The 24833-nt window shown below is 43.0% G+C and overlaps 1 protein-coding gene across 3 annotated transcripts in view; it reads left to right on the top strand.

The window, feature by feature from the left end:
• The window catches only part of ADGRB1 (adhesion G protein-coupled receptor B1), a 262780-nt gene that overhangs the window by 130457 nt on the left and 107490 nt on the right, over positions 1–24833 (top strand). For all 3 annotated transcript variants that reach the window (XM_072602911.1, XM_072602909.1, XM_072602913.1), the window contains one exon: positions 931–974. In XM_072602911.1, the coding sequence (XP_072459012.1) occupies positions 931–974 (44 nt within the window). The remainder of the gene's footprint in view (positions 1–930; positions 975–24833) is intronic.

Here is a 24833-nt window from a genome sequence, read left to right as displayed (position 1 = left end):
TGTGGGTATAAATGTGTTCAACTTTCTGTGTATGTGGCACTCTGGTGTAATGAGAGAAAAATGGAATTGAGTCAAAGCACCTGGCGTTAAGCCACAGTGCTACTCACCAATGAGTAAACAGAATTTACTTATTACCTGTGTAACCTTAGACAAGTCCCTTCTCTTCCCTGGGCCTCCATTTTCTCATCAGTGAAATGGAATAGTTGACTGATCTCTGCAGTCACTCTCATCCTTAAATGTATGATCTTGTGGTACTAGCATATGTTGTATTAATAAATGGGGATAAGAATATTTGTGGGTATACATGGGCATGAATATGTGTCAGTTACTGTGTGGATGTGATGTGATAGTGTGTATGTGCATACATACTTGGGAGCACACAGGAAAGTATATTGATGTGTGTGTACAAGTATGGGTGCATGTGTGAGTGTGTATGATTCCCCTCTCCTCACAGATGTTATTGAAAAAGCCCCAATTCTTTGGAAAGCCACAGAACCTTAGACTGTCAGAACTGGCAGGACTCTTAGAACCTTGGACAGAGAATGTTAGAACTGGAAATCATCTAGTCTACCTTGGCCTTCCATTTTATAAAGAAAAAAACTGAAGCCTAGGGTATAGAAGCAGGAGAGAGTAAGATTTGCATACATTGAATTGATAATGAAAAGTCAAGTTTTCAAACTCCTACACCAACTTTTGTTTTTGTGGGCTTTTTTTCTCCTTCCCTCACTCTGGGCTGTGTATGTTTCTTTTCCATAGGGATTTATTCTTGATGACATAAAATAAAGCAATCCCTACTAAAGTGTGAATAATGTATTACTGCCTAAGAGAACCTTCTTTACCCCTCCCTAGAGTGTCTTAGGCAGCTGTTGCAGAATGAAACTCAGGGGATGGGGTCTAATGTCTGTTCCTTCTTTCTCTCCACCCCACCAGGGCACCACGAATCAGACTTGCATCCTTTGGGAGGAGGCTGATGTGTAAGTTTAGCTGGGGTTTGCGCTGGGCCTGGTGGGGGGATGATGCCATTGCACTGGGCTACAAGGGAGGGAGGCATTCTGGTGAGGAGAGTGGGGAATGATGAGGAGAGGGCACGTCTGAAGACAGAGGTACTGAAGAAAGTATAGTGTTCTAGGAGCTGCTGATTATACCTGCCATGTGTGTCCCTTTCCATTCTTCTCCCCACTTCTGGCACCATACATTCCTTTCTGCCCCATTCTGCCAAATGGATGGCCCATAACACCTCTTTTTCACTTCTAATGTTCATTCCCCAAGGTTGGAAGGGTTGCAGGTGGCTTAACCTTCTCCTACCCTTCCTAAGTTTTTTTCCATCACATAAATAGCCTCTCCCCCAATCTTGGCCTGTATCCCTTTCTTCTTTATTTCTTCTAAAAATGTCTTCTCTCTCGCATAAATGGCCTTTCCTCTGTTCTTACCCTGTGGTCCCTTGGTTTCCCCTGAGTAGTAACATAGTATTAAGACCTAGTAAGGAGTTCTGGCCTACAGCCCTCTGTGAATTTCAAAGTTGTAATGGATTCCCTGACCCATGCTATCCTGTTTTTTGACCCAACTTCCATACTTCCCTGCTTAGACTGTAGAGAGAACCCAAAAAAGAATAGCCCTATAAAATAATAGGTCTCAATAGAATAGTAGAATTAAAGATTCTGGACTATCAAATTTAAGATCTTGGCTTGGAGATATGGAATGGAATAGTTGAATCATTAAGTAATGTGTCTAGAACAGAAATTTTCAGCAATAGAATTAATTAAAACTGGGAGAATATGCTAATTAGTAACGTTACTATAGAATCTGCATTATAGAGTATCTAGATTATAGATGTCAAATCAGAGTTTGGAGCACAAATCATGGAATCCTAAGATAAGAGACATAGAACTGTATTTTATTCAAAACAGGTACTTAATAAATGGTAATTGAATTGAATAGCAAGATCACAGAATAAGAGATCTGTAATAAAGCCACAGGGTCTTCTAACATTAGCCCAGCATTGAGGGTTTATTCTAGTGTGTGTCTTATGGATATCAGACTGCCATGGTGAAGAAAGAATTGCCTGTCCTGCCTTCTGTCTACTTCCTGTGGTCTTTCATCCAAGTTGCTCTGAACCATTCACTCAGTCACCACCATTCTAAATAACTTAGTTACTGTCAGTGACATTGAGTCAATTTTACTTCCTAACAATGAGTGGTAGAATTCATATTTTTCTGGAAATTCTCTTTCTCTTTTTGCTTTTATTTGTCTATCTCCCTCTCTTCTATCCTTTTCCTGGATCCTTCCATCTGACATGGATCTGATCTTAGGGAAGTTGGTACAGCTTTGGATTGCTTGGCTAAGGTTAGAGAATTTAGGTCTGAGGGATAAGACTGAGGGTAGAGATAGTAACGGAAAAGGTGTAATCGAAAGTTCCTAAAAGGTTTGACTATTGTCATTGTTGTGAGTGTACTATGTAAACTATGGAAAATCTGAATATGCCAGGATATTCATAGTCTGTTTGGATGTTCTATTTTGCCTTTGAAAAGGTCTTGGAACATGGACCTGAAGTCCCTGAAAAGTGTCTGTTGATGATCCATCAATCATGGGCAAGATGCAATTGCTTCTCTATTTGATTGCCATCATTCAGATACTTATTCAGACTGTGCTACCATTATTATCACCAGCATCATCATGGTTGCCATCACAATGGCTACCATAATTGGCATTGCCAATTGGTATCACCATTGGAAGGAAAGGGAGCGACTATTTCTATAGTATCTACTATGTATACGCCAGGCATTGTGCTAAGTGCTTTCTAAATATCTCATAACAGCCCTGCAAGATATGTGTTGTGATTATCCTCATTTTACAGTTGAGAAAACTGAGGCATACAGAAGTTAAGTGATTTGTCCAGGATCACACAACTAGTAAGTTTCTGAGGCCAGATTTGAACTTAGGTCTTCCTTACTCCAAGCCCGCTGTACTTCCCATCTGCTTCAATGCCTACCATAACTAGTAACATCATCATCTCCATCACCATAATCACTCAAATCACTGTTTGTGCCATCACTATCATATCCTCAATTTTTTTCTCTGTCTCTGTGTGTCTCTGTCTGTTTCCCTTTGTCTCTTCATTTTCATTTCAATCACCCCCACTACCATCACCTACTACATTTTGAAGATATGGACTAGGTCCTATTTATCATTGTATCCACTCTGGTACCTGGCACAGCCCCCTTTCCCTAACGGATATAGTATATTAACTAAATGATGGACCATATCATCGTAACAATCACTACAGTCATCACTATTCTCAATGGTCACCATGAGCATGACTTTGTACTTTCCAAAGCTCTCATCAGTCTCTCCCTTCATTGGCTAATGGGCTTGGTGTAGGACAGGCAAACTTACACTATCAAAGGGAGCATGCCTATTAGAGTTCCCAGTTTTGTTTTATTTTTTGGAGGTGGAATTAGAATTAAGCAATCCAGGTAAAGCTAATGACGACAAGTTTCTTGGGAGAATGAGTGTTGAGTTCATTTGTGGGGAATGTGAAACCCTTGACTTCAAGTTACGTGGCCTTTACAAATCAGAGTAAAAGCACTTAAAATTTTAGTAACATCCATCTTCATGACTGTCTTTGGCTACCCTCAGAGGATGATGCCCCATATTGGGAGAACTGCTGTATCCCTAAATCTTGAGCAGATACTGTTTTTCCTTACTAGATCTCTTTTTTTCCATATGTACAATGAAAAGTCATCTCTACCCACCCTACTTGACAGGAAGGAGTAATCAGAGCCATCAGAAAGCATGTGAAGTGCTTTAAAATATTCCCAGGACAGAGATACCACACAGCCAATGCTGCAGGGACCAGGCTGATGGTGGACAAAAAGAGTCATAGGATCATAGACTTTAGATTTGAAAGGAGTATCTCAGATCATCTACAACATCTCCTAAGGCAAAAATGACTTCCACAAAAATCAGTCAACAGCAAACAAATAATTAATCTATGCCTGTGTGCTAGATACCGAGTGGTAGGGCCTGGGGTTGCAAATACAAAAATGAAAAAGTTCCTGCCCCCGAGGGGCTGATATTCTAACAGAGGAAATAGTGTATATATCTATAAGTCTATACAAAATAAACACAAGTGGGGAGGGGGACCGCTAGCACCTGGGGAGATGAGAAAAGAATTTAGGAGTTTGCACTTGAATTAAGCCTTGAAGGAAAAAAGGGATTCACAGAATCTGAGATAGGGATGGTGGGCATCCCCAGCATGGTGGTCAGCCAGTGCAAAGAAACTGAGAAGGGGTATGGAATGTTTCATCTGAGGAACAGCAATGTAGGTTCCTGATAATTGGCCATCCTGCCTACGTTACTGAGGAAGTAAGGAAGCCCTCTCTACTTTGATACAACTCTGATCCTTTGGAAGGTTTTAGTTTTAGGGCGATTTTGTTTATATTAACTCAAAATTGACGTCCCTGCCTCTTCTTAATACAATGATGAATGACACATGGTCCCTACCCTCAAGGCACTTACCTTCTAGTAGGGGAGATCAGACCTGAGAGGCAGCTTGGTGTAGTGGGAAAAGCTTGTATCTGGAATCTGGCTTTTCTGTTTTCTAGCTGTGTGACTATAAGCATCATTTCCTTTTTCTGAGCCTCAGCTTTATCATTTGCAAAATGAAGAGGCTAGACCACTGATCTCTGATGTCTCACAAAATTGTTGTTGTTTGTTCTTCCTTCTCAAAGAAGACCATGACATCAGGAAGGTGATGCCATGACTTGCAAGTGAATTGGATTTAAGTGAGAGAGGGCTATGCAAAGTTACCCACCTCACTTTCTCCTCTGTCCTCAGAACAACCGGACACGCTTCCCCTCACAAAATTAAAGAATGTTATAAGTAGAAGGAATCCACAGAGTCTTAGCTTCCTTCCTTGTAAAACTCCAGAACACTTTCCACTAAGTGACTCACCCAAAGTCATATGTTGATTTAGTGACAGAAGCAGAATTAGAATTCAGATCTCCCAGTTCCTAGCCCTGTTTTTCTTCACTATCCTGTTGGATGCAACAATATAGAATCTAGTTATAAGAACCCAGAGCTCAACTTAAATCAGTCTAGACAAGACCAAGGGAACATTTGTAGACTACAAAACAAGTGGTTGATTTGTTTTTGCTGTATTTTATAATATATTAAAACTAAATGGAACTGATCATCTGAAATTGGCCAAATGATTTCACTCCTGAGTAAAATGGTTTTTCTTCTAAACTGATTCCTATCAGCAGGCTGAGTCTGCCATTTTCTCTTTATTGCCATTTTATCTTTATTGCCTTCTCCAACAACCATATCAAAAAAGGGGGAAAATTTTCCCATTTAATAATTTGGAAATGCAGTGTATACATAAACTCAGATTTAATATTAAAATTTAATACTTAAATTACATGATGTCTGATCTCATTAAAATTCCTAAATTATATACTTTTAATTTTATACCCGTTATATAAATCAAGGGAATCCATCATAGTAGAGAGACAGAGAGTTGGCCTTGAAGTCAGGTTCAAGTCTTACTTTTGACACATATTGTCTGTGTGACCCCTGGAAAAAAATCACCTAATCTCTCAATGCCCTTAGCATCTCTCTAAGGCTACAAGTTGCCAACCTCTATGGATAGAGTGTTTCTTCACCTGAGATTTCCCTGAGGTTCCCAATGAAATCACATCCACTCCCTGTCCCTATCTCCACCTGTTATATACCTGAAATTACCTCACTTACTACTTTGTTGAACATATCAGAGCTATTTGAGATGAACTCTAGATATTTTCTGTTCCATTATTCAAAATGTGTCTGCCTTTGCCCATTCCCAGTTTTCCATCTTTCAGGAAGAAAGTTCTTTAGTCCTTACCAAGGTTAACTGATCTTCTGACAGTCAGGAGCCTTTCCTCCTCTCTCTTTTGTCTCTTTAGTCTTTCTTCCTCCTTGGATTCTTTCTGCTTGGCCTAAAAAATTACTAGCCAGCTTTTTTTTGGACTGGATCTATGATTTCCTTCACATAGATTTCCTTTATGTTGGGAGCTCATGTTGAGTAACTCCCCTCTCTGAACACACATGGACAACTTCTCTGAAACTTACCATTTTAGAGCATTCCCTAGAGCGGTAAGATATTAAGTGGCTTACCATGGGTCTGAACTCATCAAGGGGAGGGAGGAAAAGAAGAGAAATAAAAACAGAAAGAAGAGAGAGACAAGAAAGAGAAAGTGAGAGGACACAGAGAAATAGAGACAGAACTGGAGAGAGGGGGATACCCTTCCTGACCCTAAGGGTAGCTACCTATCCACTATACATGGTGACTTAAGACTTGTAAAAAACTTTATATGCATCTTATCATTTGATTGCTTACAACAACTCTGTGAGGTAGGTATTATTATTATCCACATTTTACAGATAAGGAAACTGAGGTTCAGATAGGTTTAAATGACCTGCCCAGGTCACACAGCTCATAAGTATCAGAGGCAGGATTTGAACCCTGGACTTTCTGACTCTGGTCTTAAGCCTCTCATCCTCCAGAAACAAAATCACAATCCTGCCAACTCAATAGATTGTGTGATGTGGGCTCTTAATGCTGTAGAGTTTTGAAGAAGAAAAATCACTGTCCACTGGAATTGCCTTTCCTAGATGAAGTGTGCAGTTCAGGTTAGGTCTTGAAGGAAGGGGCAGAGTTGAATTGTTGTAGCTGGGCAACAAGTATTGATTAAGCACTTACTGTATGCTGAATGCTGGAGATACCAAAAACCCCCAAACATCCCCTACCCTCAAGGAGCATACATTCTAATGGGTGAATTATTAGATATATAAGAGTAAAGAATAGGTGGAATGTAACCTGAAAGGGGACAGAAAGTTGGCTTTGAGTTTGATCTTGAAGGAAGCCTGGGAAACTAAGAGTCCACGGGGAAGGGGCAGAGCATTCCAGGCATGACAGACAGTCAGTACAAAAGCATGGAGGTGGGAGAGGAAAGCAAGGAGGCCAGAGTAGTTAGAGCCATAGAGTCAGTGAGAGGACTGGATCATAAGAAGACTGGAAAGGTGGGAAGGGGCCAGGGTAGGAAGAGCTTCCTTTATATTTGATCTTGAAGGTAATAAGGATCCACTGGAATCCATTGAGTAGTGGAGGGCAGGAAAATAGGGGAGAGTGACACAGATAGATGTGTGCTTTAGGAAAATAGCATCACATTTTTGGAATTTCTTAAAGATTCTAGAGTTGGAAAGCTTATCTAATACACTCCCCCCATTTTGTTGGGGTGGGGCAATTTGAGACTCAGAAAGAGGAAATGACTTGTCCAAGGCCATATAGTTCACCTTGGAAAAGCAGGAACTGAAGCTCAGGTCTTGTTCTTCCTCAGGCTGTCATCATTTGGGGAGAGGGGGGCATGCTGTCTTCTGAGATGAAGAATCCCACCCCAGGTCCCCAAATGCACACTAGTCACCATCAGGGGAGAGGGAGGGGAACTGTCTGAAGAATTCAGAGCCACTTCCCTTGGACAAAGGAGCTGATTGTTTTTCTGAGGAAAGCTTTTTTGACCCACCCACTGCCTTTCCCTCCCTCCCCCTTCTCTCTCTTCCATCTCTTTCCCCTTTCACTATGTTCACTTTCCCTCCCTCACATTCTCTCCTCCTTTCCCCTTTGCTTTCTCAGTCTTTGAATTATTTAAGAACTTCCTTCCCTCTTCACCTCCCTCTGTCTCTTTGTTGATCTTCTGTCTTTTCTCCAGTGTATCTTCTCATCATCTTTATCCTTTTCTCTTAAGCTGTCCTTTTTATTGTCTTTCTTTTCTCTTCTATGTGTCCTCTCCTCACTCTCACCCCTCCTCTATCTCTTTTTTCTTTCTTTCTCTTCTCCCCCTTTTGCCCCTCCTCTCTCTTCTTTCTCTTTCACATCCCTCTTCTCTCTCCTTCTGTCTCTCTCCCTCTCTCTTCCTCTCTATCTCTTCTCCCTCTATGCATATGTGTATATATAAATACATACACATATATGCATATATCTATATACACATATACATATATGTATAGATATCTCCTCCATCTCTTGCTCCTTTTGGCAAATGTGGTACAGTGGAAAACATGCTAGATTTAGAGTCTAAGGGCTTGAGTTAAAATCTCTCCTCTGATACTACCTGTGCAATCTTGAATAAATCACTTCATGTTGATGAACTTTGGTTCTTCACCCAGAAAATGGGTGGGGGGCACAGATTAGATATTCTCTCTGGTCCTTTCCAGCTCTAGAGATCCGATCCTATGATTCTTCTCTCTGTACTTTTCCTTCACTTTCCTCTATCTCTGCTTTTCTTCTCTTTTGCTATCTTTCTTTTTCCTATTGTCTGTCACTTGTCCTCCTATCACCATCTCTGTCTGTCTCTCCATGCCTTTATTTTCTTTCTTCTGTTTCTTTCCTTTGCTTCCTTCATACTTATTATTTCCCTTCTATTTCTATCTCTCTGTGAATCTGTTCCTTTATCTCTCTCCTTTTCTGCTTCTCTCTCTTTTTTTATCTCCTGTATCTCCTTCTCTCCAGTTCTGTCTCTATTTCTCTGTGTCCTCTCACTTTCTCTTTCTTGTCTCTCTCTTCTTTCTGTTTTTATTTCTCTTCTTTTCCTCCCTCCCCTTTCTACTTCATCTTCTCTGTCTCTTCCTATGACCACTTCTTTCTTTCTACCTCTCATCTCTCCTCTCCTTCTACCCTCTTCCCCTCCCCCAGCTCTGTCTCTCTCTCCTTTGCTTTCTCTTATCCACTCTGTCTCTCTCTGTTTTTAGGTGTTTGTCTCTGTCTCTCTGTCTCTGGCTCTGTCTCCTGTGTCTCTCCATGTTGGGCTCCCTCCAGCTCTGGGTGATGGAAGTCCTAATTGGATGTGGTTGGCTCTTGATCAGCTGCCAGGATCTGAGCCTCGCCTCTCCCTTTGAACCAGCTAAATACAGGTCCTTATGGGCTACCATGTTTATACATCACATGTCTCCCTCCCTTCTAGTTCTGGCAGTGTTTTTCTGTGTCTCTGTGTGTCTGTCAGTCTGTGTCGGTGCCTGTGTGTTTGTCTTTGAAAGCAGACGTGTGTGTGAGTGTGTATGTATGTGTGTGTTCATCAGAAGCCAGGTAGGTACTGTGGACTGACTTACGGTTGGGGTGAAATGTAGTGAGAGGCAATAATGAATAGAACAAGGGCTCTGGGGAAAGCTGAGCTAATTTCATAGACTTTCTGGAAGAGGTAAGTCTTTGATAGAGCTAGGCTAGGCTTTTTTGGATTGGGTCCTAAGTGTCTATCCCAACATTTCAAGGCAGACATGGAGAGACAGGCATCTGGGGTGGGATGGGAGGGAGGAGGGCATTACTTCTCCCAGAGAAGTAGAAATTATTCTGAGCTGCCACAGTTACTCACAAAGTGGCCCCTAGTCTTTATTCTTTCAGCTCTCAGAAGAAGGAAAGAAGGGAACAAATACACATTAAGTATCTACTATGTGCCACGTACTGAGCTAAGTACTTTAAAATATTTCATTTGATCCTCACAACAGCCCTGGGAGGTAGGTACTGTTATCATTCTTATTATGCAGTTGAAGAAACTGAGGCAAACAGAACTTGTTACTTGCTCAGGGTCACATAGCCAGTGTATATGTCAGAGGTTGGATTTGAACTCAAGTCTTCCTGACTTCAGGCCAAATACTTTCCACTGCACTTGCTTAGCTGCTGTCATAATTACTTGCATAGCAATGCAGTTTACCATCTGAAATAGGCTCTCCCATTCAGTCTTTCAGTTTCTGTTCCAATCCTGAGGGTTCTGAAAGGACAGCTCCCATCCCCCTTTACCATATGGGCTTATCATTAGGATCATAGGATTTAAAATTAGAGGAGAAGATCTTAGAGGAGAAACCTTGGAAAGAATAGAATGAAACTGAGTCCCAGGGAAGCTGTGGCCTGCTCAAATCTACGCTTTGAGATACGGTAAAACCAGGCCTGCCACCCAGATTTCCACTCCATGGCCAGGGCTCTTTCTACTCACCTATGAAGTCTGTAGGTACCAGCAGTAATTGACAGTAGTTACAAATAGGTCCAGACCTAAGAGAATCCCATACAAAAATTTCTAGTTTGGTATATTAAGGAATGAGGGGATTGTTAGAATTTCTGAATAAAGGCCTTTTCATATCAAGTAATGAATGCTTATGATGTGTTTAAAATGTGATTTTTATATTTGCTCCATATATATTTTATATATTTATAGATATTATATATTTTATACATACACACATATATATTTATAGAGGTCTATATGTCTATTCATAGACAGATACACAACACATACATACATACATACATATATCACCCTTTTCCTGGGACTGTCACATGTTAATAGCAAGGTATCTCCTTTAAGTAAGGCTGAAATGCTGAGCATGAGTGACCCAAGGGATGGGGGAAAGCAAGGGCTTTAGGAATAACAGATGTCAAGTGGAATTAATTGTTGAAGGCTTTCTATAGAAAATGACTTTTGTGATAAATTTAAAAGGAAGACAGAGGCATGATGTGCTGTTGAGTAGAGGAGGAGCTATTCTAGGAGAGAGAAGGTTTGAAAGGCAGTGTGTTGTGTCTCTCTCTCTCAGCCTAGGGCTCAGAAATGGTATCTCTCTTCCTTTCGGACCTAGAATCCTTGAGGACAGGAGCTATGGCTCCCCCTTAGATTAAGACCTCCCAAGGGCAGGGATTGTTTTCCCTGCTAGGCCAGAGGTTCCCTGAGATTATCTGCCCCATTCCTAGCAATCTGGACCTCTGGAGGGCAGGGGCTCTGTCTATCCTGAGACCATGCTATTATCCCCCACCATCTTCTGGGCACATATACCACCCCTATGCTCTGAGTGATGGCCACTTTAAGAACCCCAAGGGTCTCTCCCTTCCCCTAGTTTCCATGGCATAAAGACGTTGTGTGGGGTGCGGAAGTGTGCTGGCAGGGAGTGGGGCCTCCTCAGCAACCTCCTCACCCAGCACGTACCTCCCCTTAGGCCCAGTTTTCTCACAAACCCGGAACCCACCTCCTAATGAGGGGACAGTGGGAAGAGGGCCCCTGGGAGGGGAGGCCAGGGGAGGGCTGGCCAGCAAAATGCTTTAGGGAAAACAACAAAGAAACTTTCTTCAGTTCCCTGGGAAGAAACCAGGCTCTTCTTTTTCTTGAGACTGTGCCAAACTCAGCCCTAAAGGATAAATAACTCTGGTTACTATGGTTTTCCTCTTTCCAGGGCTGCCATGGCCCAACTGAAATTCCTGGGAACTCAGCCCTCCCCTCACTCCTCTAGACAGGATAACTGTGCAGGTATGAGTGGGACCAAGAAACTTGCAGAATCTCCTTTCAGCTCCAAGGTTCTGTTATTCTGAAGTCCTACTGTCTTCACCAGAAAGCCTTTCCTCAATGGTGTGCCCCATGAGACTTCTCCCTTTCTTGATTTTATAGACTCAACTTTATATTTATCACATATACATGTATACATATATGCACATGCACACACTTGTATGTATATATACATACATATGTATATGTATGCATATATGTATGTGTATATAAGTACACACACATATATATACACAAATACTGTATATGCATGTGTACATACATATATACATATATAATGTGCATATATACATATAAATATAAATAAATAGGGCTTTTTGTCACCTTCATTTCTCAACATTTCTTTCCTCACTCCCCCTACCCAGGAAACCATCCTTTGTAATAGAGATTAAAAAAGAAAAGTAAGGGTCCCTCCAGCAAAGCCAACCAACTCATCAACCCTATGTGAAATATTCCATACTCATTTTCCCCCACCTCTGCAAAGAAAGAAAGGAGGGATGTGCATTCAATCAGCAAACCTCCTGGAGTAAGCCGACTCCTAGATTTTTTTAGCAGGAAGGATCCTTAGAGGTCATATTGTTCCATTTCTACATTTTAAAAAGGAGAAAAATGACACCCAGAGAGGGAAAATGGTTTTCTCAGGGCTACACAGTTTGTTAGTGGAAGACCTAAGAATCCAACTCAGGTCTCCTGAGTGTCCGATGCTTTTTCCATTGTAGCGTAAGACCCCCTTGAGAAAGCTTCTAGCCTTCTGCTTCTCATGTTATCCTTCCCATACTCAGATATATGCAGGATCTGTGATGATGTCACACTAGGAGAATCCTCAATGGAAGAACTTCTACCCATGCAGATAGCAACTCTTCTATGACTTAGGAGATAAATGCTATAGAGTCAGTCAACAAACCTTGGTGAAGCACTTACTATGTGTGAGATGCCTTGCTTAGAGCCAGGGTCTCAAAAATGGTAAAAATGCCTTCAGGGAGCTTACATTCTAATGGATAATGTAATAAGATATAACTAACAGGCAGAAAGAAGGTAATAGGGGAAGGGAAAGCACTAGAAGCCGGGTGGGGGTGGTGGTTAGGGAGAGCAGCGGGAAAGGCCACCTGGAAAAGGTGGAATGTGAGCAGTCTTGAAGGCAGCCAGGGAGCATGCTAAGAGGTAGTTGTGAGTAGCAGAAAATCAAGTTGGCCTCAGAGTGGAGGAGGATTGGAATGGGGAGAAACTCGAAGGGAGATTAATTAGTTAGAAGGTTACCGCACTAGTTCAGGTAAGAGGTGATGTGGATCTGAAGGAGAGCTGTGATTATGGGAGCGGAGAGAAGAGCTGGTGTAAGACAGGGGCTGTCAAGGTAGAAATGCCAAGGTTGGGCTACAGATTGGATATGAAGGAGATGGACACCAAGGTTGGAGCCTGAGTGATGAGGAGGATGGTGGTACCTTCAGCAGTAACAGGGAGCTGGTTAAGGTGTATAGTGACTTACCCAGGGTCACACAGCTAGTAAGTGACAGGAGCAGGATTTGAATACAGGTTTTTTCCACTACCGCAAACCACCTGTGTCTCTTTTCATGTTGTTACCATAAACAACTAGTATGGTGAGTGGCCTGAACATCCCCAAACGACAGGGGGATCATTACCCTTACAGATTCACTGAGATACAGACGTTCACAAGCACTTAATTACTTGACGCTAATTCTGTTCCCACCAGAACTCTTGTCTGTTGTTGTCGTCATTGTTCAGTCATTTCAGTTGTGCCTGACACATTGTGATCCCATTTGGGGTTTTCTTGGCAAAGATATTAGAATGGTTTGCCATTTCCTTCTCATTTTATAGATAAGGAAACTGAGATAAACAGGGTTAATTGATTTGCCCAGGGTTATACAAGTATCTGAGACCAAATTTGAACTCAGGTCTTCCTCATTCCAGGTCTGAGCTGCCCTATAAAGCTTCCCTGGTCTGTTGGCTTTTCCCTAAATGCTCTTTTTTTGTGAGGAGGTCACTCGGGACTCTGAAATGTGCCACCCTGATAGGTAGTGTTTCTAAGAGATCTCTTCTCCCAACCCCCACGATATTAGAATTGGTTCATGGGAATCGGCATGAAGCCCAATGTTACCCAACTTGTCCTGCCAAATACATAGAGCGGGGAGGTTCGCCTCTGCCTGGCCCTGGAATCCACTTGGCCCACGCGCCCACCACTTGACTGACTCACTCACTATAATAATAGATGACATTTACATAGTGCTCTAAGGTTTGCAAAATTATTTTCATGCATTATCTCATTTGGATCCTCAGAAGAATCCTGTGAGGCCTATGCTATTATTATCCCCATTTTACAGATGAGGAAACCAAGGCTCACAGAATTTTTAAGTGGCTTGTCGTTGTTCACATGGCTAGTAAATGTCTGAGACAGGATTTGAAATCACTTCTTTCTGACTCAATGTCCAGCCCAGCCCCCGGGATGTCAGGATACCCCTTATCCCAAAAAGGACTCCAAAGATCTGTGTACAGACTCCCTCCCTCTTTCATATTCCTTCCCTGAGACTGAGTTCTGACTCATAACTCTTCCACCAACAGACATACCTGAAGTCTGGTTCTCTTGTGTCTATGTGCTGCCCACTTGCCCTGGCTTTCACCCAACCAGTAATCACCAGTGTTAAGAGAATAACTATAATGGTCTTTTAGAGAAGAAAATACCATCTAAAAGAATAGCAGTTATCAACAATCATGGCAGACAGATACTGGCCCTTTGCACTTTTCCTGTGCTACTGTCTGCCTTCTCTGGGTGTGTTGGCCAGGAAGCACTAATGAAGCACCTACTATGTGCTGGGCAGGCACTAAGCACTTGGGAATACAAAGAAAGGCCAAAAGTAGTCCCTGCCCTGGAAAAGCTTGCAATCAAATGAAGGAGAAAACATGAAAATGATTATGCGCAAACTCCGTTCATGATGAACTGGAAATAGTCCACAGAGAAGGCACAGGAATGGAGAGGGATGGGGAAAGGCTTCCTGCAGAAGGTGGGACTTGAAGGAAGCCAGAGAAACCAGGAGGTGGAGGTGATGAGGGAGAGCATACTAGGCACAGGGGGCAGCCATGAAAATATCCAGAACTGAGAGAGGAAGAGTCTTATTCAGGGAACAACAAAGAGACCAATGTCCCTGGACATAGGCAGGGAGGGAGGTATAAGAAGACTGGAGATGTACGGAGCATCTGAAGGGCTTCAAAGGCCAAGCAGAGGGTTTTGCATTTGATGCCAAGATTCTTGACCCTTCCAATTACTTAGCACATAAGCTGTTGCATCATGAGACAGTTCTAAGGTCTAGGACAAGCTTTAAATTAGCTCAGCAAATATTTATTTACTAAACGACCTACTGTGTAAGAGGTCAAATTCTTGCATTGGTGGAGAAGCAACACAGTTATGGTACAATGGAAGGAATACTTCAGAGTTGGATCGTAGGTTCAAATCCTGCTTCCGATGTTCACTGCTTGGTGTGACCTTGGACAATCACTTCAACTCCTTGGGTTACAGTTTCTTAGCTATAAAATGAAACCAGATGCAGATGTACCTCAGAGGTCCCTTCTACCTCCAGCTTTTTGGTCTTATGCTCTGCAAGGAGTGGAATCCGGAGGTTATGTTGTGTACACACAGAAGTATGATATGAGGCTGAATGTGATGGGACCAAGAAAAGATCAGAGAGAACTCACTCCAGCAAAAAAAGGCTGATTTATGTTTTGTTTTTGTTTTGCTTTTCCTTTGTATCCCCAGGGCTTCCAACAGAATAGGCAGCTGATAAATACTTGTCAATTGTTTCAAGGTGGGAGAAGGCTCATCTAGGTGGTATTTTAGCTGAGTCTTAAAAGAAGGGAAGAGAATTTCAGGAGAAAGAGATGGGGAGGTATCCATTCCAGGCAAGGGGGGAGTGAGAGCAGAAAGTCAGGACAGTGAAGGCCAAGAGATGCCCAGTCTGATTGGATTGTGATGAGAAGAGCAGACAGAAAGGATAGAACCAGAAAGCAGAGGGACTGATTCTGTCTCGCTGTGACATCCTGAAGGATCCAGGCAGAATAATCTTGCTCCCTTGTGCCCACTTCAGTTTTATCCTACCAGCATTTCTGATTTTCTACCAGGGAATTTGTTGTTTCTGTTGAGTCATTTCAGTCGTGTTCGACTCTTCATGATCCCATTTGGGGTTTTCTTGCCAAAGAATTGGTTTGCCATTTCCTTTTCCAGCTCATTTGACAGATGAGGAACTGAGACAAACAGGGCTAAGTGACTTACTCAGGGTCATACAGCTAGGATGTGTCTGAGGCTGGATTTGAACTCAGGAAGATGAATCTTCCCGATTCTAAACCCAGTGTTCTATCCACTGTGACACCTACCTGCCCCAAACCCCTCAGCTATTTCAACACAAGTGATCTTATCCCGAGTCTGCCTTTCTTCTGACTGAGCATTCTCATTGCCATCAACTGACCCTCAAAGGTGTTTTTAATTTAGCATTTATAAATAGCCACACTTAGATTTAACACACAAAAGAGAGCTCCCACCTGCCTGTATTACATTCATACATGGACAGTTGGAAGAGTAACCTATTCTTCCCAAAGGTGGGTGTTTTAATAGTAGTAGTAGTAGTAGTAGTAGTAGTAGTAGTAGTAGTAGTAGTAGTAGTAGTAGTAGTAGTAGTAGCAATTGTATTGTTATTAATACACTCATTTCTGAAGTTTACAAAGTATTTTCTTTACAACAACCTGATAAAGTTAGGTATTAATATCTCTGTTTTGCAGATAAGAAAATGGAAGCTCAGAGAGGGAATGTCTTTCCCAAAGTCATATATCTAGCAAGTAGCAAAGAAGGAATTTGAACCCAGGTGCATTTGAACTTTTTGTATCTTAGTCCAGTTCACAGCCCACTGCACCATATGGGAAAGGCCACAGAAGCATGAGAGAAATGGATGAAGTATTAGAAATGATATGGCCAAACCCTCTCATTTTATAAATGAAGAAACTAAGGCCCAGAGAAAGTTGTATCAGCTAAGCAGCAAATTTGAATTTGATTTCAAGTCTTTTAACTCCAAATCTTGTGTTCGCAGTATTATAGGACCCAGTACATTCCCTTGAAAGGAAATGGCAAACCAGTTCAGTATCTTTGCCGGGAAAACCCCAAATGGGGTCATGAACAGTGGAATATGACTGAAATGACTTAACTACAACAACAAATTTCCTAGAAGAAAGTCAGAAATGCTATAGAAGCAAGGGATCTCATGATGTCTGGTATAACCCTCTCATTTTAGAGATAAGGAAACCAAGTCCCAGGAAGGATAGGTGACTTGCCCAAAGTCTCAATGTCTCACAGGTAGTAAGTGGGAGAGGCTTGATTTTACCTGCAGTCCTTTGGTACCACTGCATCATACAGGCATCATTGAATCCCTCTATGGCCTTTCATCAGGATAGCTCAGCTCTATGCAAGTCTCTGAAAGTCCTTTGTGGGTCCAGAACATTGCTAGCAGAAGGCAAAGGGAAGCATCAGAGGAATCCCTCTGATGGCTCTCATTTACTGCAATGCAGACCTAGTCTAGGGAGGTCTACAAATCTATCCCCTATTTTTAGACCAATATCCTCTGTATCATTGATTCATCTTACCTGTATCCCTCATGTACTTGAGGGAGTGGCCACCTATCATCCATCTATCATGTTATAGTTGAAGAAATTGTTTCAGAAAGAACAAGCAGGCCCCCAGTTACACAGTGAATATGGACCAAAACTCAGAGGTCTACTTCCCAGTCCTAGAGGTACATTGCTTGTACAACATACCAAAGAAGTATAGTGGTCAGGGAGTATTTACAGAGGGTGCAAGCCAGAAGACCAACCTAGCTAAATCCTAGCCCATGTCCCAGACTGAGATAGGGTATTGTTAGAGAGCAGTGGATTCCAGGACAGAACCTGTGTTCAAATTCAGACCTGGCTACCTAATTCCTGTGTGAACTTAAATCATTTCCACTCCCTGGAAATCCATTTTCTCATTTCTAAAATGTATTTGGATTAGGTGATTTCTAAGTTTTTTTTTCAAGACTTCTTGTGGCACAATGGATGGAGCACTGGGCCTGGAGTCAGGAAGATTCATTTTCATGAGTTCAAATTTGGCTTCCGAAATTTACTAGCTGTGTGACCTTGGGCAAGTCACTTAACCCTGTTTGCCTCAGTTTTCTCATTTGCAAAATGAGCTGGAGAAGACAATGGAAAACCACTCCAGTATCTTTGCCAAGAAAACCCCAAATGAAATCACAAAGAGTCAGATACAACTGAGAAATGACTGAACAACAAGTTTCCTTTCAGGGTTATATTCTATGATTCTAGCTCCAGTAACATCCCCTGATTCATCCTCCCCAAATTCACTTGCAGACTGAGCTGTGACACTGGCCAGAGGCTGAGTCACACTGACTGGTGATAGACTGAGGTCTCACCTGGTCACAGGCTGAAGACTGCCCCTGGCCCCAGACTGAGCCCTGACCCTCCTCCCAGTCTGTTCCTGGTCATAGATCCAGGGCCTGACAGAATAGTAAAGGCTTAATAGATGGGAATGTAATTGAATAAACATGAGAATGGGGCTGTCTCAGTGTAGCCCATCCCCCATGCCAGAAGCACAGTTCAGAGCCAGCTGGAGGGGAAGAGGGGGGAGCTGTAGAAAGCCTTTGTATAGAAGGGGGATGGGGCTTATTTGTTTTTTCAGGTTACAAAGCTGTAGAAGCTGTTATTCTCCTTGGAGAGAAGGTGTGAGGGATGTGCAGGGAGCTCTAAGTATTTGCAAAGGGAATGTCTTGTCTGATGAACGTAAATGGTGTTTAAATCTCCAAGACTTGAGCTGCCCTCCCCAGGTTCTGACTCTACAGGATGCCTGGCTCTCTGCTGGGTTCTAGATGGACACAGGTGTTTAGCACCTGTGTATGTATCAGTGCATGCACAGGAGTGTGCAGGGGTGCAAATGGTTGCATTTAGAGTCACGTACCAGGCAGGTCCGTGTCTCTGGGGGTAAAACGCTATGTGTGCATGCAACGGTGCATGTGCTGGGAGCTGTGCCTCTAATATGTGCTTGTATTTATTTGTTTGGGGAGCTGTGGAAGCATAGGAACATGCGTTTGTGTCTCCGTGTGCACACGTCTGCCTGTGTGTGTTCTTCCATGTGTGACAAAATGTTTGGAAACCTGTGTTCTGGATCTGCCCATGGGAATCAATGCTCCTTTGTATATAACCACGTGTGTCCATATGGATAAGTGTGTGTCAGCATGTGATTGAGTATATGTATTAGTGCATTTGTGTGCCCTTGTAAATAGAAGGCAGGGTTTGTGTGGCCATGTAGATGAGCATGAGCCAATGTACTTTGTGCAGCTAGGTTTGTACGTGTGTTTTTATGTGTTGTCATGTCTGGATGTGATTCAGAGTTGTGGGTGACCAGAGAGGTATATGGTGGTCATGAGCCATCTGCAAATGGCATGAGGAGTGACCTCATTGATACCAACCAGGACCTGGGGAGGCAGGTTAACACAGGCGGATGAAAGCTGGAGTAAGAGGCGGAAGACCTGGGTGCACAGCCTGATTCTTCCACTGTGCCTGTGTGTCATTGCAAGTCGCTGAGCTGGAGTAAGAGTGGCAAACACCTCCAGCAGCTTTGCCAGGAAAACCCTCGATGGGGTCACGGAGAGTAGGACATGACTGAAAAATGACTGAACATTTCCTCTGGCCTCAGTTTCCTCTTCAGTATCAAGGGGGACAATGGACTAATGATCTCTGAGCTCTCTTAAAGCTCTAAATTTTATGGTCCTGTGATCACAGCTTTACTCTTCTGTATGATCAGAAAAATGGGGGGGTGTATCATGTGGCATCATCAAAGTATAACAGATTGGAGGGGTCAAGTACTGCACCAATGAGCATAGATCTGGACCAGGACTCCAGTTCTAAAGCCAGGGTACATTACCTTATTTTTAAAATATGTATCTATTAATGACTCTATTTCAATAATTGATTTCCTTTGTAATTCTATACATTTTAGTCATTTTAAAAACATTATTCTTAAAAAGGGTTCATAGGCTTCCCCAGAATGCCAAAGGGCTCTGTGTGTCTGTCTCCCTATCTATCTCTCTCTCCCTCTCTTTCCATCTCTCTCTTCCTTCTATCTCTGTCTCTATACTCTGTCTCTGCCACAAACACACACACACACACTCACACACACATTAGGAACTCTGAACACAGGGAGAACTCTTGAAGGTTAGATAGATCATTCCCTGGGGTATTTAAAGAGCTGGGCATATTTAACATGGAGGAAAGGAGGCTCCAGGGACATGGGAGATGTCTTCACAGCATCTAATAGGTTGTCATGTGAAGTAAGGATTAGATTTGTTCCCCTCAGTCTCAAAGGGCAAAACTCAGGGTGACAGATGGAAGTTTAAAAGGTCATTTGAGTCTTGATGTGCTAACAATGAGAGCTGTCCCAGAGTGGGATGGGCCTCCACAAGTGGGGCTTGGCTCACCTTCCTTGAAGGTCCTCAATATAACCACTTGTCAATGATTTTATGAGGGGGCTTCCTTGTGTATATTTAGACTAGATGGTCATGGGAGGCCCTTCCAACTTGATAATTCTGTGATATTGATTCCATCAGGGAGGATGTAGGCAAGGATTATATAGGATGAGAAAACACAGATGGGTTGTGATCTCACACAGAAGAGACAGGGAGGTTCCCCCATCAATGAAATATGATCCATGTTGATGCTCTAAAGGCGATATGGTGTAATGGATAGGGCACTGGACTTGAAGTCAAGAGGATCTGAGTTCAAATTCTGCCTTAGGTACTTACTAGCTGTGTAATCCTGGGAAAGTCAAATAGATCTTCTTGGCCTCAGTTTTCTCATCTATGAAAATGAAATAAGATTCAGTGACCTCATGGTCTTTTCTAGCAAGAATCCATCAAAGTAAGTAGTTTTGTGTGTCCATATGGATGTGTGTGTGTTCATACATATGCACAGTGCTTGGCACTTAGTAGGTGCTTAATAAGTGTTTACTGATTGGTGAATGTGTCTCTCTGTATGGTCCAGAGGATGTGATAATGTGTATGTCTCTGTCCATTTAGCATACTGAGTGTTTTTGTGTCTATGAATGTCTATCAGTGGGCTTTGTATCTGTGTTATGTAAGCCCCCTGTGCCTAGGACAGTGTGAGTTTTCTCCTCTCCCCTTTGCTTCCAGGTCTCCCAGTGTTGGGATATGAGGACTAGGACTGGTGGTGGATCCCAGTTCTCTGAACCAGGCAAGATACAAGCTATCCATCCCCAGGCCACGCTGACCCAAAGGGTCACTGTAAGCCAAGCTATATTTGGTACTGAGGAGAATCTGAACTGGACTGTGAATGTGATCCCAGGCTCCATGGGCTAGAAAGGCCCTCAGATGTTATCTGTTGCCATTTTGTACCCAGTACCAGAACCTCCTCTTCACCTCCCCAACAAGGAAGTTAGTTAGCCTCTGCTTACATAGATCTGCTGACACTCATAGCTCCCTCCTAGCCCAAAGCATACTCCATTGTGACCATCTGCACACCTTACTCCAGCTGAGATCTCCCTCCCAAAACACATCCTGTCATTACTCACTCTGTCCTCTGGTTCCCAGCAGAACAAACCTAGTTCCACTGCCCCATAACCAGCCTGCTGAGATCGCTCTGTGCTACAGGCTAAAAATCCCCTCATTCACCTAATCCTTGAGCTTTGCCACATTCTAATCTCCTTCCTCTGGGCATGTGCCAGTGGATCTGGGGTCTTAACAGGTCAAAGGACAGCAAACTATCATCTCCCCTTTTTTGGACCCTTTAGGTGTCCAAAGAATGGTGCCTGTAGGCATCTCAGTGACTGATAGTGCTGGCCTTGAAATCAGGATAGATCTGAGTTCAAATCCTGCCTTGGACCCTTAATAAGTGCATGACCAAGCAAGTCACTTAACCTCATTCAGCTTCTGTTTCCTCTTCCATAGACTGAGGGGAAAGTAGAGGAATAGCAGCATCTATCTCCCGGGGTTGTTGTGAGGATCAAACGAGTTAATATATGCATTGCACGAGCATTAAAGTTCTCTGTAAATGTAAGCTGTTTTTCTTGGGAAGGTCACCTTCCTCAGCTGAGCTTCAGGGTAGAAGGGAACACCTGCCGAGCCAGCCAGGTCAGCCAAATCAATGTTGTCCATCAATAGGTGACAGATGTCCCAGCCAGATGGCCCTGAGATATCCTAGCTCAGGTGGAGTAGAAAAGGAGACCAGGTAGGTGGGAGGGTCATTTTGCAGAGAAGGAAACTGAGGCCAGAGAAGAGGGAAATCCCCCACTCAAGGTCTGCACAGATGATCTGAGATTTCATAGGGGTGGTGACTCATTTCACCTACACGAGTGTTGAGCCATTTGTACATTAGCAGCTAAATCACAGAGTTGTGTGAGTGAGAGCGCCTAGTGGAAGGTTAGAGGCAGCTAGTGGGCACAGTGGATAGAGCATTGTGCCTAGATTCAGAGACTCTAAAGTTCAAATGTGACCTCACATACTTACTGACTGTGTGACTCTGGGCAAGTCCCTTTACCTCCCCTAAGCCTCATTTTCCTTATCTGTAAAATGGGGATCATAAAAGTATCTGGAGCAGCTAGGTGGTACAGTGGATAAAGTGCTAGACCTGGAGTCAGGAAGACTCATCTTCCTGAGTTCAAATCTGGCCTTAGACACTTACTAGCTGTGTGACCCTGGGCAAGTCATTTCACCTTGTTTTCCTCAGTTTCCTCATCTGTAAAATGAGCTGGAGAAGGAAATGGCCAACCACTCTAGCATCTCTGCCAAGAAAACCCCAAATGAGGTCTCAAAGAGTCGTACACAGCTGAAATGACTGAATAGAAACAGTCATAGCATCCATCTCCCAGGGTTTTTTGTGAAGATCAAAGGAGAGAATATTTGTAAAGTGTTTTGCTAATTTTAATGCACTGTATAAATGCTAGTTCTTATTAAGTACCTGCAGTAGGATTGGAACCCAGGCCTCCAGGCTTCAAATATAACCTCTTATCCACCATGCAAAGGGACATTTCTTTGTGGCAGATATTTCTGGTCCTGGGGATTTTTTTGTTTGGTCTGGACCTGTGATGTCACTGTTGTAGGGGACTCTTGGTGCAGAGATTGTCTTTACCAATGCAGAACAGTCACTGCTCTTAGGGAGTTATCTGGGGAGCAGAGAGCTTGGGTGACTGCATGTGTCAAAGGCAGGATTCGAACTTGGGTCTCTACCTCAAAGACCAACTGCCTGTACACCACTCCATAGTACCCTTGTGGGACATAGATATTTAGGAACTGAAGAATGCCAGAACTGGAAGAGACTTTACAGATCATCTTTTCCAAGCCCTTTAATTTTACAGATGTAGAAGCCAGATGTAGTAAAGCCAGTTGTTCAGTTGCGGTCATATACAACTCTCCATGAGCTTTTTTGGGATTGTCTTGAAAAATATGCTGGAGTGATTTGCCATTTCCTTCTCCAACTCATTTTACAGATGAGAAAACTGAGGCAAATAGGGTTAAGCAACTTACCCAGGGTCACACAACTAGTAAGTGCCTGAGGCTGGATTTGAACTCAGATCTTCCTGTCTCCAGCTTCGGAGCTATTCATTGTGCTACCTAGCTGCCTTAGGAAATTCAGAGAAAGAGCCAAAACCAGTCAGTTATCTGCTAGTTCACACAGCACATTACTTATCCCTGGAATCTTGACCAGAGTAGATGCTTGATTAAATACTTTCTTATTTAAATTGAAAGAGACTCATGCCAAACTGTGGCCTTGAATGCCAGGATAAGAAGCTGACACTTTTCTCTCACTTCTCCACAGCTGTTACAACAGCTGGCTTTGCTTCTGGGCATTGGCTGGGCTGCAGTGAGGGAGACTGGGAAGTGGGAGGGGGCCATTGAACTGAGGAGAGAGCAGAGAGGAAGGAAGCTAATTAGCTTTTTTCCAAGAGATGGGGCCAGAGTGAGGAAACAGCTATATTGAGAAGTGCTGATCCAGACTATTGACCTTGCTGAAGGCACAGGCTCTTGGAAACTGGAAAACAGTGGAAAGGGTCAGTATGTCCATCCTACAGTCTCAGGGTAGAATAGTCATCTTTGCTGTTAAGATCCTTTCAACCCAACATAAGAACCCCCTGATCTGGTGGGATAGGAAAAGGATTCCCGGACACTAGAAAAATAAAATCTGAATAGGGTTGAAAATTCACAAGATGGCCTATATTTACCCCAAAAGAGGACTGGTGGGTGTGCGTGGAGGGGGTTTGGGGTGCTATGAAAGAGAAACCTCTGGGATTGGGAGTCAAGAGACCTGGGTTCTAATCCCCATTCGGTTACTAGCTCATTATGTGCCCTTGAACACTGTCTATTCCTGGACCTCTGATTCCTTGTCTCTAAAGTGACTGGTGGATTAGATAATCTTAATGATACTTCTAGCTCTGATCTCAGGTATTAGCTTTTGAATGAATGCACCAGCAAGTCTGGAACTTTATTTTCAGATGGAGGATTGCCTGGGATCCCCCCTCCCTTGCGAAAACCCAGGATGTTGGGACTGAAAGCAGTAAGACATTTTAGAAATTATTTAGCTAAAACTGAATCTGAACAGAAATTCCCTGCTCTCCTATTCCTAACAAATGGCCCTCTATGCTTCTTCTGAATATCTTCAGTGACTGGGAACTCACGACCTCCTCCGCCATCCCACTCCTCTTCTGCACATCAAGTACAAATATACAATCCATCCCACCTTACTTTTCTCCTACTTTTGCCCACTGAAAGAGGCAAGAAAAAAATCTTAGTTTTTTCTCTTCCTTGCCTCTCCCCACATTGGTATGATATAATTGGGGGAAAAATCCTGAATTATGTGCTAAAGATCTAGTTGCAAATTCACTTCTGTCCTACTTTACTGCATGACTTTGAACAAGTCCCTTCCCTTTTCTGGGCCTTGTTTTCTCCTCCCCTTAAAATGAAAGAGTTTGTTTAGTTGGGTGCATTCCAGCTTTAAATCTTATGGTATCTCTTGATGGCTTTTCTTTAATTATCAGTAAGTTTTTTTTCCCCTTATGTTGATCCATTTGTAATCAGTCCTAATTTGTTTTCTGGAGGAAATGGAATTGGGGGGGGGGGCTGTCTCCTTATTCGTGGCTTTCTACAAACTTCTCCAGACTCATCATGATAACCAGGTGCTGGGCAGTGGGGAGCCTGGGGATAGGGCTGAGGTTCCCACAGCTAGGCATCCATGGACCTGGCCTTGGGAGAGATGGGACTCTCCATTTCCCATCTCCTGCCCAGGAGAGCTGCTGGCAACTTGAGATTTCCCTATCCAGATCTCTCCCAGGAGCCTGCTGCTTTCACCCACAGCTGGGAGCCCCATTTTAATCACCCACTCCAAGTACAGCTTGGGGAAGAGCACCAGGAGGAATTATCACACCCAGGTGGA

The sequence above is a fragment of the Notamacropus eugenii genome, chromosome 4 (assembly GCF_028372415.1).
Source record: "Notamacropus eugenii isolate mMacEug1 chromosome 4, mMacEug1.pri_v2, whole genome shotgun sequence".
In the NCBI taxonomy this organism is placed as follows: Eukaryota; Metazoa; Chordata; class Mammalia; order Diprotodontia; family Macropodidae; genus Notamacropus; species Notamacropus eugenii.
Note: the sequence above shows the minus strand (reverse complement) of the source record. Positions and strands in the feature narration are given on the sequence as shown.